General features: G+C 33.6%; 1 protein-coding gene and 1 non-coding gene across 2 annotated transcripts; both read right to left on the minus strand.

Annotated features, from left to right (window-relative positions):
- Positions 1–5,517: 5,517 nt before the first annotated feature.
- On the minus strand, positions 5,518–8,804 carry LOC110663160 (disease resistance protein RUN1-like). The gene is made up of 4 exons (XM_058148166.1): positions 7,558–8,804; positions 7,206–7,481; positions 6,193–7,089; positions 5,518–6,088 (listed from the first exon to the last, which is right to left on the minus strand). The coding sequence occupies exons 1-4, from the start codon at positions 8,491–8,493 to the stop codon at positions 5,612–5,614; spliced, it is 2,586 nt and encodes an 861-aa protein (XP_058004149.1). The 5' UTR covers positions 8,494–8,804; the 3' UTR covers positions 5,518–5,611.
- Positions 8,805–11,276: 2,472 nt separating this feature from the next.
- Positions 11,277–11,383, minus strand: LOC131181274 (small nucleolar RNA R71). The gene has a single exon (XR_009149900.1). It is a non-coding gene; the product is annotated as a small nucleolar RNA R71 (small nucleolar RNA).
- Between the last annotated feature and the right edge of the window lie 1,920 nt (positions 11,384–13,303).

A 13,303-nucleotide genomic window follows, 5' to 3' on the forward strand; every position in this document is an offset into this window, starting at 1 on the left:
ACCACCTCCAGCACCATCCCTTCAGCAGCAGCAACCTCCATCCAGTCCACTAGCAGCACCTTTGGACAAGGGCAAAGCCATAGAAATATATTAATTCTTATTTTGCTCTTATTTAACTTCTAGGAGTTTTTATTTTAAATGTGCTAGAACAATTTTAGTTTATTTTGAATTTTATTTCCTTGAAATACAATTGGATGGATATTCCACTGGTTTTTCATTGTTTCTATTTTCCTTTGTTGTTCCTTTATGCATGCTTGATAATAGATTGTATATATTTACATACCTATGCAGTTGTTTTCAAGTTTTTCCTTAATATATCATTATGCTGCAGCTATTCAGTATACTGCACAGGCTATGAAACTGCTTATGCAGCTGCTTATATTTCTCCTATGCAACTATTCTGCATAGCCTGTACAGTCCGTTATGCAACTCATGCCATCCTGCACAGCTTATGCAGTCTCCTTATGCAACTATTCTGCAAAGCATTTATTCTGCATAACCTGTGCAGCTTCCTTATGCATCATCATCGTCTTTTCTATTCACATTTTAGATGCTAAATTACTGCTCTATGCCAGGTACCTCCTTATCTTTGCTTTTAAATTTAACAAATCCTGCTGCACTACCTTAGACATTGAAGACAATGTCCAATTTTGAGTTTGGGGGTGTGCATTTCGATTTTTGCTAAATTTTTCACATTTTGAGTACAAGAACATCTCATCCCATTCCATTTGCATATATATATATTGTAAATATTTTACATACACATACATACATACATATATAGCACATTCACATACACATTATACATCACTTAGAAATTGTACATATTGCATACAAATAGATTTCTTCCATTTAGTTAATGCATTGCTCATTTTTAGGAATTATGCATTCATGAAATAAAATCTTTTATCAAATCCCTTGAGTAATGAGAAGTTGCTTATGAGAGTGATCTGACTTACCTTTAGTTGGGTTTGTGGATTGAAAGTTTTCATAAGAGGTGCAAAGTTTTGAAGTGTGCATCCTTTGCCTATATCTTCTTAGCCAAAAAGCCACCCAACCAGTCATTTAGAGATTGGAGTGCTTAAAGAGAGCTATAGGATAAAAGGTAGTTAAGTGATGTCTCACTAATCCTAGAACAAATTTTCTAAATCTTTCAAAGCGAAATACCAGCTTGTACTTGAAAAGAGAGATGATTAGGCATTCTTTGACTTAAACCTTCTCATTTTAAACCTTGGGCTTTTCTTCTCATTATAACTAACTCTTATAAACCCCTTTGAGCCTTTATATTTTAAATTTTTCTTGAAACCCTTATTGCTACCTAGCCAATGAACCAAACACTCTAACCCTTTTCATGAGAATAATTATTTATAATATTAGGTACACTATATATACAAAAAAAAAAAGAAAAAAAATAATAATGAAAGGGAGAAGAAATGCTTGTCATCTTGTAAAAGTGCTAGTATATGTGCTTTTCACTATTGTCATTTAAATTGAAAGAAATCCACCCAAAGTAATTAAAGGAAATGAGTTTGGGGGTGGCATTTTTAGGGACAATCATCAAGAGAAGATGCAAGATACAAGTGTAAAGTATCAAAGTGTCCCTCCATTTTATGTATTTTGTAAAATATGCTAGCACTTGAAAATTCTCATTGTATATTTCTCTCCTATTTATATATATATAAAAAAAAAAAATAAAAAACATAAGTGTACCTTATGTTTTCAAGATTGAAAATATTCTCATGCTTTAAATCCCCTTTTCCTTCTTAACCTCATTTTGAACCCCATAGCTCCATTACATCCCTAAAAGACCTTTGTTCTCTTGATAGTACTTGCTACATTAGTGAAGATAGGAGTAGGGAGTTTGCCTATGGGATTGGAAATTCATTCATTCACTCATTAAATTCCATCATTCTATATAGAGACTTTGGCTATTGATTGTTCTAGAATTCTTTTTGAGCATGACTTTCTCTTTTAATTGGTTTGTTTGAGAATTTTGGATGATAATTGACTTGATGGCTAAGCGATGAAAGCTTGATAAGCATTAGATTCTTTGCATCTTGAAGGATTGGTATATGGATTGTTGATATGGCTAAAGGTATGTTAAGTTACTTTAATAGATGATTTTCATAGCTCTTTAGACAAGGCATCCCTAAAATTGCATTATATTTTAAAGTTTACTTAAGGACAAGCAAAGATTTGAGTTTGGGGGTATTTGATACATGCATTTTGCATAGTCATTTAGGTTTAATTTAATGGCCATTTCATTTATTTGTTAGTCACTTTTAGCTAATTTTATTAGTTATTTAGATAGTTTTTCATAATTATTAATTTTGAGTTAATTTATAATTTTGCTTTGTTTTGTATCTAAAATGGTGTTTTTGAGGGACTAAAAAGAAATTATACCAGTGAGGAGTGATTCCTATAGCCAAAGATATCAAAAACAAAGCTTGAAAGTTGAAGAATGCAAAATGGCCGAAATGTGCAAAATCTGCTGCACAAGTTGTGCAGTTCTGCACAGGGAGAAGAAGCAAATTCTTAAACCTACTGAAATCTACATGACTTACCTGCATGACTTATGCAGGTTCACGCCCTGCTTATGCAACTTCACGGAGGAGACAATTACTTTGGCCGAAACTTGCATAAGTTACTACATGACTTATGCAGATTCACTCCTTGCTTATACAGCATCATAGAAAGAGCACCATACCTGCCAAAAATTATATAACCAACTGCATAACTTATACGGTCCACTTATGCAGTTTCATAAAAAACTCCAAAGTTTGAAAAACCAGCATAACCAACCTGCATAACTTATGAAACATCACGGGAAGTACCTGGAACCACCAATTTTACATGGAACCTGCATAAGAAGCTTGAACAACTTGTACAACTCTTTATAATGAGATGGCAGAAAGATTCTCTCATGTGAACTTCACCTCAAACACACTATTTTAGGACTACTTGTCAGAGGAATATAAATAGCGTCCTTAAGGGGGGGGGGGGGGGGGGGGGGGGAGAAAGGAAGGAAGAAAGGGGAGAGGCAGAGGAAACGTCAGAAAATAGAGCAAGAGGGGCGTCACTTCCCTTTTCTGCATCAGATTTGGATTCTTCCTCTTTTCTTCTCTATTTTCTACCTTTCTTGTATTGGGTTTCTTAGTTCTTAATATAGTTTCAAGTTTTATTTCCATATTTACTCAGAATTTCTTGTAATTATTATGGATAATGAGTAGTTTTTCATAGATTCTGAAGTTGGGATGTAATATTTGAGATATTTTGTGGATTTTAATTGGGTAATTCATATTTTGTGATTTTTATGAGGTTTTATCCATTTCTTGTGTGCTTAATGACATGCATAGTGTAGGATCCCATTAAGTATTATTCTTAATCCATGGTTGAATCACCGAAAGGAGAAAACTCTATGATAGATAATCAAGAAATTAGACTTGATTAACTTAGACCTAGAAATAGACTAAGGATTAAGAGGATTTACAGATTAATTAAAGAACCTGATGGGTCTTGATTAATTTTAACTCTACAAAAGTAGGATTAAGTTAATTAAGACACTCTTTGTCTCACTCGAAAGGATATTTAGAGGATTTAAGAATTAATCCCCTTAAAACCCATAATTTCCATAAGATTGGATAACCAATTTAAAAATCCCAAAATAGCTTGAATATGAATTCCCAAACTTCGGAATCTCCCTTTTATCATTGTTAATTTCTAATCGAATTTAATTGCTTGTCATTTTAAATCTTGCCATATTTCAATTTTTTCATTACAATTTATCACAAATTTAGTTGAATATTTATATTGGTAATTAGATTATTAATTTTGCATATATAGATTTTACACCTCAATTTCTATCAATCTATTGCTTGAATTTTAAAATTAGCTTGAATTAATAAATTTTTATATCAAAAATTTAATCATCAACACAACCCTTCGAGGAAACGATATATTTTCTATACTACTTGTATGACCCGTGCACTTGCGGTTGGGCCACATCACGTTTCAGCAGCTTGATTGTCTACATTTAATTCTAACGTTACCTCGTCCCATGAGAGAGAATCAGTTCTTTGACACAGCTCATTTATGGCTAAATCTGACATTCTCACATAGAAAACCAACACCCCCAGCAAGGGATGAAGAAACCAGAGATGGGAAATTCTGAACCCACACTTTAGATCATAATCACACGAACCACAGATTAAACGAAGATGGAAAAGAGAAATGATAAATCTCCTTAAGCACGATTACTACGAACTACCATCTTCACCAAAGGAAAGGACTGAGGAAGTTTTTCTCTCAAGAGAGAAAACACTCTTCCTTGCTTCATTGTGGAGTGTAAGCGAATTTGAACTTTGAAATGTTGCGTTACGGGACAGAGTATTGACTATATATCAAACTAAATGGAAATCAAATTTCAACATAATTACTTCATTGACAAAGTAAATGAAAGTGAATATCAGGCAACTCAATTTGAATTTCAAAGTCTTCAATACAGGACTCTCAAAGCAGTTCCTTGAAAGGAGTGAGGAGAGGTTTAAAGAAAGAGGTGCTGAGTATAGGCTTTATTTTGGGACGAAGAATTTGGTCATTAAGTGATCACCTAAATCACCGACTAATGTCTTGTTTGGTGCAAATGGTCCATTTTCTCATAAGTTTATTTTTTAGAAATAATTTAATTAAATTAGGGCAAGTTATTGTTTGAAAAGCGAAAGAATTAAAAATCTTATTTCTCGGACAATCAAGAATAATGGCTAATCATGTTAACTAAATTTTAATATTTTTTGATTTTGTTCCCTTATGAAAAATTAGAGTAAATTTTTTAAAAAAATTTATAAAAAAATTGAAAAATAGAATTTTATGTTTAAATGTATCAGTTTTCTAAATGAATAACTGAAGAATTAGTTTTCTAATTAAAATTTGAAAAATAGCTTGAAGTTGTTTTTCCACTGTTCTTCTTTATCACAAAACTGTTTCCCAAATAAAAAACAATAAACTTAATTTTCTATAATCAAAATAATATTATAACTTTTTATAATTAAAGTTTAATAAATATTTAAAAAATATTTACAAATATTTATCTATAACAATAAAAAAATTATATTATTATAAAATAGATTAATAACATGTATTAAAATAATTTTAATAATAAAATGAATTTTAAATATATTTATAATGATTAATTGTAATTTTAAACATAAAAAAAATTAAGTTTAGAAAAAAATTTTGTTTTACGTATTATTTGGGATTAAATTATACATACATGCTACAATTTTATTATTTTTTTTATAGTAACTATTGTTTGCCAATCACTTTAAAATATTTTATGTTTTGTATATTAATTTAATTTATAATTAATAATATATATGTAAAAAAATAAACAATAACTTTTTATTTATAATTTACAAACTTTTGGAGTGTGAAGCCCGAAAATACATTCAGCGTGTACATATATTTATTAATAAAAGAGAAAGAAAAAGAGATTAATTTCATTTACTATTAAACATAAAATTATTCAATACATCTGATATATTAAAAAGTAATTCTCTAAAATCACATATAGAGGTGACTTTCTACTAAATAATCACGAGAGATATATTCATGTTTATGTGAGGGGATAACATGCTTGCAAGAGTCTTTTGACTGAGCTGGGGAATTCTGTGTAGAAATCTGCACTGACCAATTCTACACAACATTTTTTTATCAAAGTGCCAGCCCCTGCCTGAACAGAAAATTCTATTTCTTCTCCGCCTTCCACTGCAAATGGAAGCTTATTAATTGGTATATATCTCGAAAAAGTATGATCTCCACCAGAGTTGAAGACAAATGCCATCTTCCATGAATAAGATGCATTCCTGTTTGTGTTGTTTCTGATAACTATATTTGCAGGCTTATACAAATCTCTTACGTCAATGATTGCATAATTAATCCAAATCGATATCCCATCGATGCCACCTGGTAAAAACTTTGGTACGCAAAATGATAATGAAGATCCACTTCCTTTATAGCTGACCGCATCTGCTCGTAATGGGAACTCGCCGCCAGGGAAACAACTGCCTAAAGGCCTACACTTGGACAGTTCCTGTTTCAAGAAAACTTATTAAATCTAATTACTTCAGTGTGTGTGTGTGTGTGTGTGTGTGTGTGAGAGAGAGAGAGAGAGAGAGAGAGAGAGAGAGAGAGAACCTGCCAAAGTGACCTAGAATTCTCTTCCGAATACCCTCCAACTCCTTCCACATGAATGATTGGATTATTTTCCAAACCCTCCAGACCTCGAATCTCAACTAGTTTTGGGCATTTCAGCAGTGACAATCCAAGCAATTCTTTTGATTGGAATGATAATCTTTCCAATGATGTGCAATTGGATGCAAGCAACTGCTTTAAACTCGACGGAAGCTCAGAGATTGATCTGAGATTTCTGCAGTCATGCAGCCACAATGTCTTGAGCATAGGAAGGCGGCCAACACCAGCAGGCAGATTAAAAAAATTGTTTCCTCTTAAATCCAACTCTACGAGTGAGGATAAACACCCAAGATCAAGGGAAACTGCATCTTCAGTTAAACCACAGTCAGCAAGAAATAGTCTTGTCAATGAGGTTAAGCCAGCGAATGAAGCTGGCAACAAAGCTTTGGAGTTTGATAATCTAGATGAAAAATGAGGAATGCAAGAGATAGATTGCACGCCATCTTTCAATCCACCTAGTGATAATTTTGTAAGCTTCTTCAAACGTCCAATGGAAGAGGGAAGCTGTTTAATGTCAGTTCTCTCCGCCACAAGTTCAGTTAAGGCTTCCATGTTCCCCAAGTGGTCTGGCAATCTGCTAAGTTTTGAGCAGCCTGCAATGTTCAGAATTTCAAGAGATTTCAAGTCACAAATGCTTTCAGGAAGATTCTTTAGGTTCTTACAGCCCTCCAAATTCAAGAAAACAAGTCTCTTCAAATGTCCAATAGATTGGTGGACGTCAACTAAACTCGTGCAACTTCCAAGTATTAATCTCTCCAAACTAGGAAGTCCAGAGAAGTTTGATATTTTTGCAAGGTGCACAGAATGGCTGAGATCAAGGATCTGCAGCTTCTTGAGAACCTATTTAAGAAGGGATAAATATAAGAAACAGATAATGTAAACCTGGAAAAACTGAAATCATGTAAATTTGCACAATTCAACTTAAGGAAAATTAAGGGCTTATTATATATTGATACCTTCACCTCCTTGGAGAATTTTCTGATGTTGCTGAACTGCATTTCAAGAACAACCAGGTTGTCTAGTCGTAAATTTGGTGGTATAGACTTCAAAGGGCACTCATGCCAACAAAACCACCTCAACTCATCGAAAAGATTCCGATAGGCTCCAGTAAGATGTACTGCATTGATTTGGAGCAATCTCAAGTATGTCATCTTTGCGAATGACTTCGTGCTCACAAATACATCTTTTGATGCTCTTGCATCAAGTATAAGACCCTCAACCACATCCGTTCCCTTAAAGCGACAAATTGAATGGTTAGCACTCCAGTATAGAATTAAGCTTTTTGCAAGTATAGAATTAAGCTTTTACCTTGTGCTTTTTGAGTACATCCAAAACATCCTCATGGAACCAAAGTCTGCTGCGTTTTCCAGGATCGTTAGGTGATATTTCTCGAATAATCTCCCTTCCCATATCTCGTAACAGATGATGCATCGCTAACTTATTTTGGGAATCAATTGTCATTAGAGACCTACTGATGAGGACACTGATACCAATTTCTGGAAAAAAGTCGCATCCATCTAGTATTTTTACTACATAATCTTTATCCATACCGGTAAAGAAGATCGCAATATCAAGAAATATATCCTTTATTTTATCATCGTCTAATGTATCAAAACTTATTCTAAGCTTTTTCTGAATTTGGTGGTGAGGAATTTTTCTCAATTTCTCCACAGCACTTCTCCATTCAGGTATGCTTCTTTTGGACAAATAAGAACCTAAAACTTCCAGGGCTAGTGGGAGACCTCCAACATAATCCACCACATCTTTTGAAATCTCCTCATATCCTTCTACTGGACGTATTACCTTGAAGGCATGCCAACTGAAAAGCTCAAGGGACTCTTTACGATTCAGTTCTCTGACCTCATATTGTAAGACCACTTGAAGATGATCTAGCAAGTGAGCATCTCTCGTTGTAATGATGATTCGACTTCCTGGTCCAAACCAATTACGGTCTCCCACCAATGCATCCACTTGTTTCAATTGATCCAAATCATCGAGAACAACAAGAACTCTTTTGTAACGAAGTCTTTCTTTAATTAAATGGATGCCACTGTCAATACTACGTATCTTGAAATTTTTTATTTTCAAGGTATCATGAAGCAGTTGATTTTGTAATTGAACTAATCCATAAGGCTGTTCTGAGACTTCTCTGACATTGAAAAGAAAACTGCAGCTGCCTCGAAATCCATGACAAAGATGATTAAAAACAGCTTTCGCTATGGTAGTCTTACCGATTCCTCCCATCCCGCGGATGCCCACAATAAGGACATTGGTTGCATCAAGACTCAGCAAGGAAATCACATCTTTGACCCGTAAATCAATGCCTACTGGGTGTTTGGCAACATTCAGGTAATTGCAATTCAATTTCCTCAAAACATCTTCCACTACCTTTTGTATAAAGTTTGATTCATACCTGTTCACTCACAGTAAGAGTTGTTGATAAGAAGACATGCGTATATCTTGCTATATAAGAAAAAAATGGTACGACTTGGGCGAGTATGAAAGGTATGATTCTCAAGCGCACGTTGAGTAGGGGAGAGGAGAGTTGGATTCGCGTTCCATTTAGCTAGTACAGTAGTAGCTTCCTTCTCTTGGTGACAGTCTGGGCAACTATAGTGAACAGCTTTCTTACTAATAATAAAAAAAGGGGGCAATTGGATAAAAAATATCAGAGATTTACATCAATTCACATTTATATTTATAATTTCTAATTTTGTGAAATTAAATTAAAAAAATTAATAATAAATTACAATATGATACTTGAAGTTTTATTTGATTAACGAATAAAAGTTTTGAATATAATAATGATTTAACATAAACATTTTATATTTAATAATAAATTTTATTTTATATTTATATTTAATTGAAATTTTATGCTAAAAAATATTTTTATTAACTTTAATTAACATAATTATCTTTTGAATCAAGCTAGACAAATCTATATTTCCGAATATAAAATGTAAAAATAAATTCATATATTTTTACAAAGTAATTATATAATTAAAAAAGTATATAGCTTGCATGAATTGTAGCATCTATTAATATATATTTTATATATAGTTTACTATATTAATATGTTTATTGTGTTTAATACGTGCTATACTTCGTGATAAATCAGGCTTAAATTTTGTGAAAAACTTTCATATTTTACTTCTTCTTTTTCACGAGGTTTGTAATGTGAAGAACATATATAAATTATATGAAATTTATATCTTAATATTATTGATACATGCATTTTATATAGTCATTTAGGTTTAATTTCGTGGCCATTTTATTTATTTGTTAATCACTTTTAGCTAATTTTATTAGTTATTTAGATAGTTTTTCATGATTGTCAATCTTGGATTAAATTATAATTTTTGCTTTGTTTTGTTGGTAAAATGGTGTTTTTGAGCGACTAAAAAGAAATTATGCCAGTGAGGAGTGATTCCTATAGCCAAAGATGTCAAAAACAAAGCTTCAAAGCTGAAAAATGCAAAGTGGCCGAAATGCGCATAACTTGCCGCATAAGTTGTGCAGTTCTTCACAGGGAGAAGAAGTAATTTTCCAAGCCTGCTGAAACCTACATAAGTCACTGCATGACTTATGCAAACTTACTTCTTGCTTATGCAGCTTTACACAGAGAGCCCAAAACCTGTCGAAAACTGCATAAGGGCCTGCATAACTTATGCAGTCCACTTATGCAGTTTCATAGAGTCTCCAAAGCTTGAAGAAACTGCAAAATCAACCTGCATAGCTTATGCAACATCACGGGAAACACCTGGAACCACCAATTTTGCATAGAATCTGCATAAGAAACTTGCATAACCTGTGCAACTCTTCATAATGAGTTGGCAAAAGATTTTCTCACATGAACTTTACCTCAAACACACCATTTTAGGGCTACGTGTAAAAAAAAAGACATAAATAGGTCCTTATCCCATTTCAGAAAGGAGAGAAAAGAAGAAGAAAGTGGAGAGAGGCAGAGAAAACATCAGAAAATAGAGCAAGGGGGCGCCACTTCCCTTTTCTGGATTAGATTTGGCTTCTTCTTCTTTTCTTCCCTATTTCCTACCTTTCTTGTATTGGGTTTCTTAGTTCTTAGCATAGACTCAAGTCTTATTTCCATATTAACTTAGAATTTCTTATAAATATTATGGATAGTGAGTAGTTTTCATTAGATTCTGGAATTATATCAAAAATTCGATCATTAACACAACTTCTCGTGGGAACGATATCTTTTTTATACTACTTGTACGAGCCGTGCACTTGCTGTTGGGCCACATTAAGTTTTTGGTGCCGTTGCCGGGGAGTTGTTTGTTTAAGATTGAATTCTTGATTATTTTAGTTGTTTATAGTTTTTTTTATTTTTTATTTTTTATTTTTTTACTTTTGTTATCTTTTCATTTTTTGTTTGTTTGTTCTTTTTAGGTACTCTTAATCTTTTATGAGAAGAGTTAGAAGCACAAGTGACACATCCTTATTGTTTAATCCTGAAATTGAGAAATTTGGTAGAGCCAACAAGAAAGAAACCAGAAAAAGGAAAAAAAGCCTTGAGAGCAACTGAAATCGAAGAAAAAATGGCTGATGAAAGAATTAGAATTAGTGGTGGTAATGCTGGAAATGATCGAAACAATGAAAATGCAGCCCAAGGTGAAGAGGTTATAAATGCTAATGTGCCTAAGGGAAGTATGATGGATCATGCATTTCCTCATTTTGATGACTTGAGAGAGAGTATAACAAGACCAAGAATTGATGCAAATAGCTATAAGATGGATTTTGGGGTTCTTCAAATGATTCAAAATTCCCAATTTGGTGGACATTCTTCTGAAAATCTACACACACATCTAAAGAAATTTGCTATGATTTGTGATATGCAAAAACAACCTGGAGTATCTGATGATGCAGCAAGATTGATGCTATTCCCATTCTCTTTGAAGGATAGAGCATTGGATTGGCTTGATTCTTTACCTCACAACTCCATTATAAATTGGGAGCAACTCACTGATGCATTTCTTGCATAATATTTTCCACCTGGAAAAACTCAAGAATTGAGGAATCAAATGATAGCTTTCAGACCAAGAGAAGATGAAACTCTTTATGAATCATGGATGAGATGGAAGGAATTAGAGAGACAATGTCCATATCATGCCATTCCAAAATGGATGATAAATCAGAATTTTTACACCAATGTTACTCCTGCAATTAGAGGGATTATTGATGCTCAAATAGGAAGAGAATTTATTATGAAGCATGAAGATGAAGCTTATGAGTTATTGGAGAAAATTGCAAAGAATACTCATCTTTGGAGTAGTCCAAGAGGACCAGCTCCAACTCAAAAAAGGCAAGCTGCTAGAATGTATGACCTTGATCCATTCAACATGATTAATGCAAAGTTTGATGCACTTACAAATGTTTTGGCAAAGAAGATGGAAGATTTAAGTATGTTGGTTAGTTCATCATCATCATCTGGAAGTTCACAACAAGTTGCTTATGCAGAAGGAACTACCAGCTGTGGAGTAGACTATGGAGAGCAAGCTGCATATGTTGGTAATTATGGAAACAAACAAATGGGGAATCCTTACTCTCAAACTTATAATCCAGCTTGGAGGAGTCATCCTAACTTTTCATGGGGAAATCAGCAAAATCAAGTCCCAAATTAGAATCTTCAACCATAACAGCGACAAGGAATTTCATATCAGCAAAATAGGCAACCATTGCCTAATTTTCAGCAGAGAAATATGAATCCTCCACCAAAATAGCAAGAATAAAGTTCCACCATAGAAGCTTTATTACAATAGATTCTTGCTAACCAAACTAAGCATGATAAAGAGATGAGAGAGATGAAAGCAAAGATTGAACAGATGCAAACACATAATAGAATATTGGAAAATCAGATTGCACAACAAGCATCTTCCTCAGGTACCAAGTCTTTTGGAAAACTTCTTCCAAGTCAACCGGAAAACCCAAGAGAGCAGTATCAAGCAATTACTTTAAGAAGTGGGAAGGTTGTAAACAATGAGAAGAGTGAAAAAAATGAGAAGAGTGAAAAAAGTGAGAAGAGAGAAAATGAGAAAGAAATTGATAAGAGTGAAAAATAAGAAAGTGAGAAAGAAAGTGCAGAAAAAGGTAAAAAGAAAATTGAAGAGAAGGAAGAGAAGTATATACCTCCAGAGCCTTACAAATCACAACTTCCCTTTCCACAAAGATTTCAAAAAGCTAAGCTTGATAAGCAATTTGAGAAGTTCTTAGAGGTTTTGAAGAAGCTATACATAAATATGCCTTTCATTGGTGCTCTTTCACAAATGCCCTCTTATGCAAAATTCTTAAAAGAAATTCTCTCAAACAAGAGGAGACTTGAAGACCATGAAACTGTAGCTTTGACAGAAGAATGTAGTGCCATACTCCAGAAGAAACTTCCTCTTAAGCTTAAAGACCCCAAAAGTTTTTCAATTCCATGTCATATTGGAGAGTCGTGTTCTACAAAAGCTTTATGTGATCTAGGGGCTAGTGTTAGCCTTATGCCCCTCTCCATTTATGAGAAGCTCAACATGGGAGATCTTAAGCCAACCCACATTTCTCTTCAGTTAGCTGACAGATCAATTAAGTATCCTGAAGGGATTTTGGAGAATGTGCCTCTTAAGCCAACCCACATTTCTCTTGTTGACTTTGTCATCTTGGATATGGAAGAGGATTCTAATATCCCAATTATCTTGGGAAGGCCCTTTCTAGCTACAGCAGGAGCATTGATTGATGTTAAGGGAGAAAAATTGACTTTTAGAGTTGGTGAAGATCAATTGGTTTTCAATATTAATAACACCATGAAGAAGGATCATTCTGAAGCTGATACTTATTTAAGAATTGATATCATTAATGAGCTGGTTGAAGAACACTTCAGAAAGAGATATCCGAAAGATCCACTTGAAAATTGCTTGGTTCATGGAGGAAGCATAGACAATGACAACCCTCATGTGGCTGCATATGCTCAACATTTAGAGGGTAGTCCACCATTCATTTCTGCTCCAGTTTTTCAACTCACACAGAAGGAAAAAGTTGAGTCTAAGCAACCATCATT

This window comes from Hevea brasiliensis, chromosome 6 (assembly GCF_030052815.1).
Source record: "Hevea brasiliensis isolate MT/VB/25A 57/8 chromosome 6, ASM3005281v1, whole genome shotgun sequence".
NCBI lineage: Eukaryota > Viridiplantae > Streptophyta > Magnoliopsida > Malpighiales > Euphorbiaceae > Hevea > Hevea brasiliensis.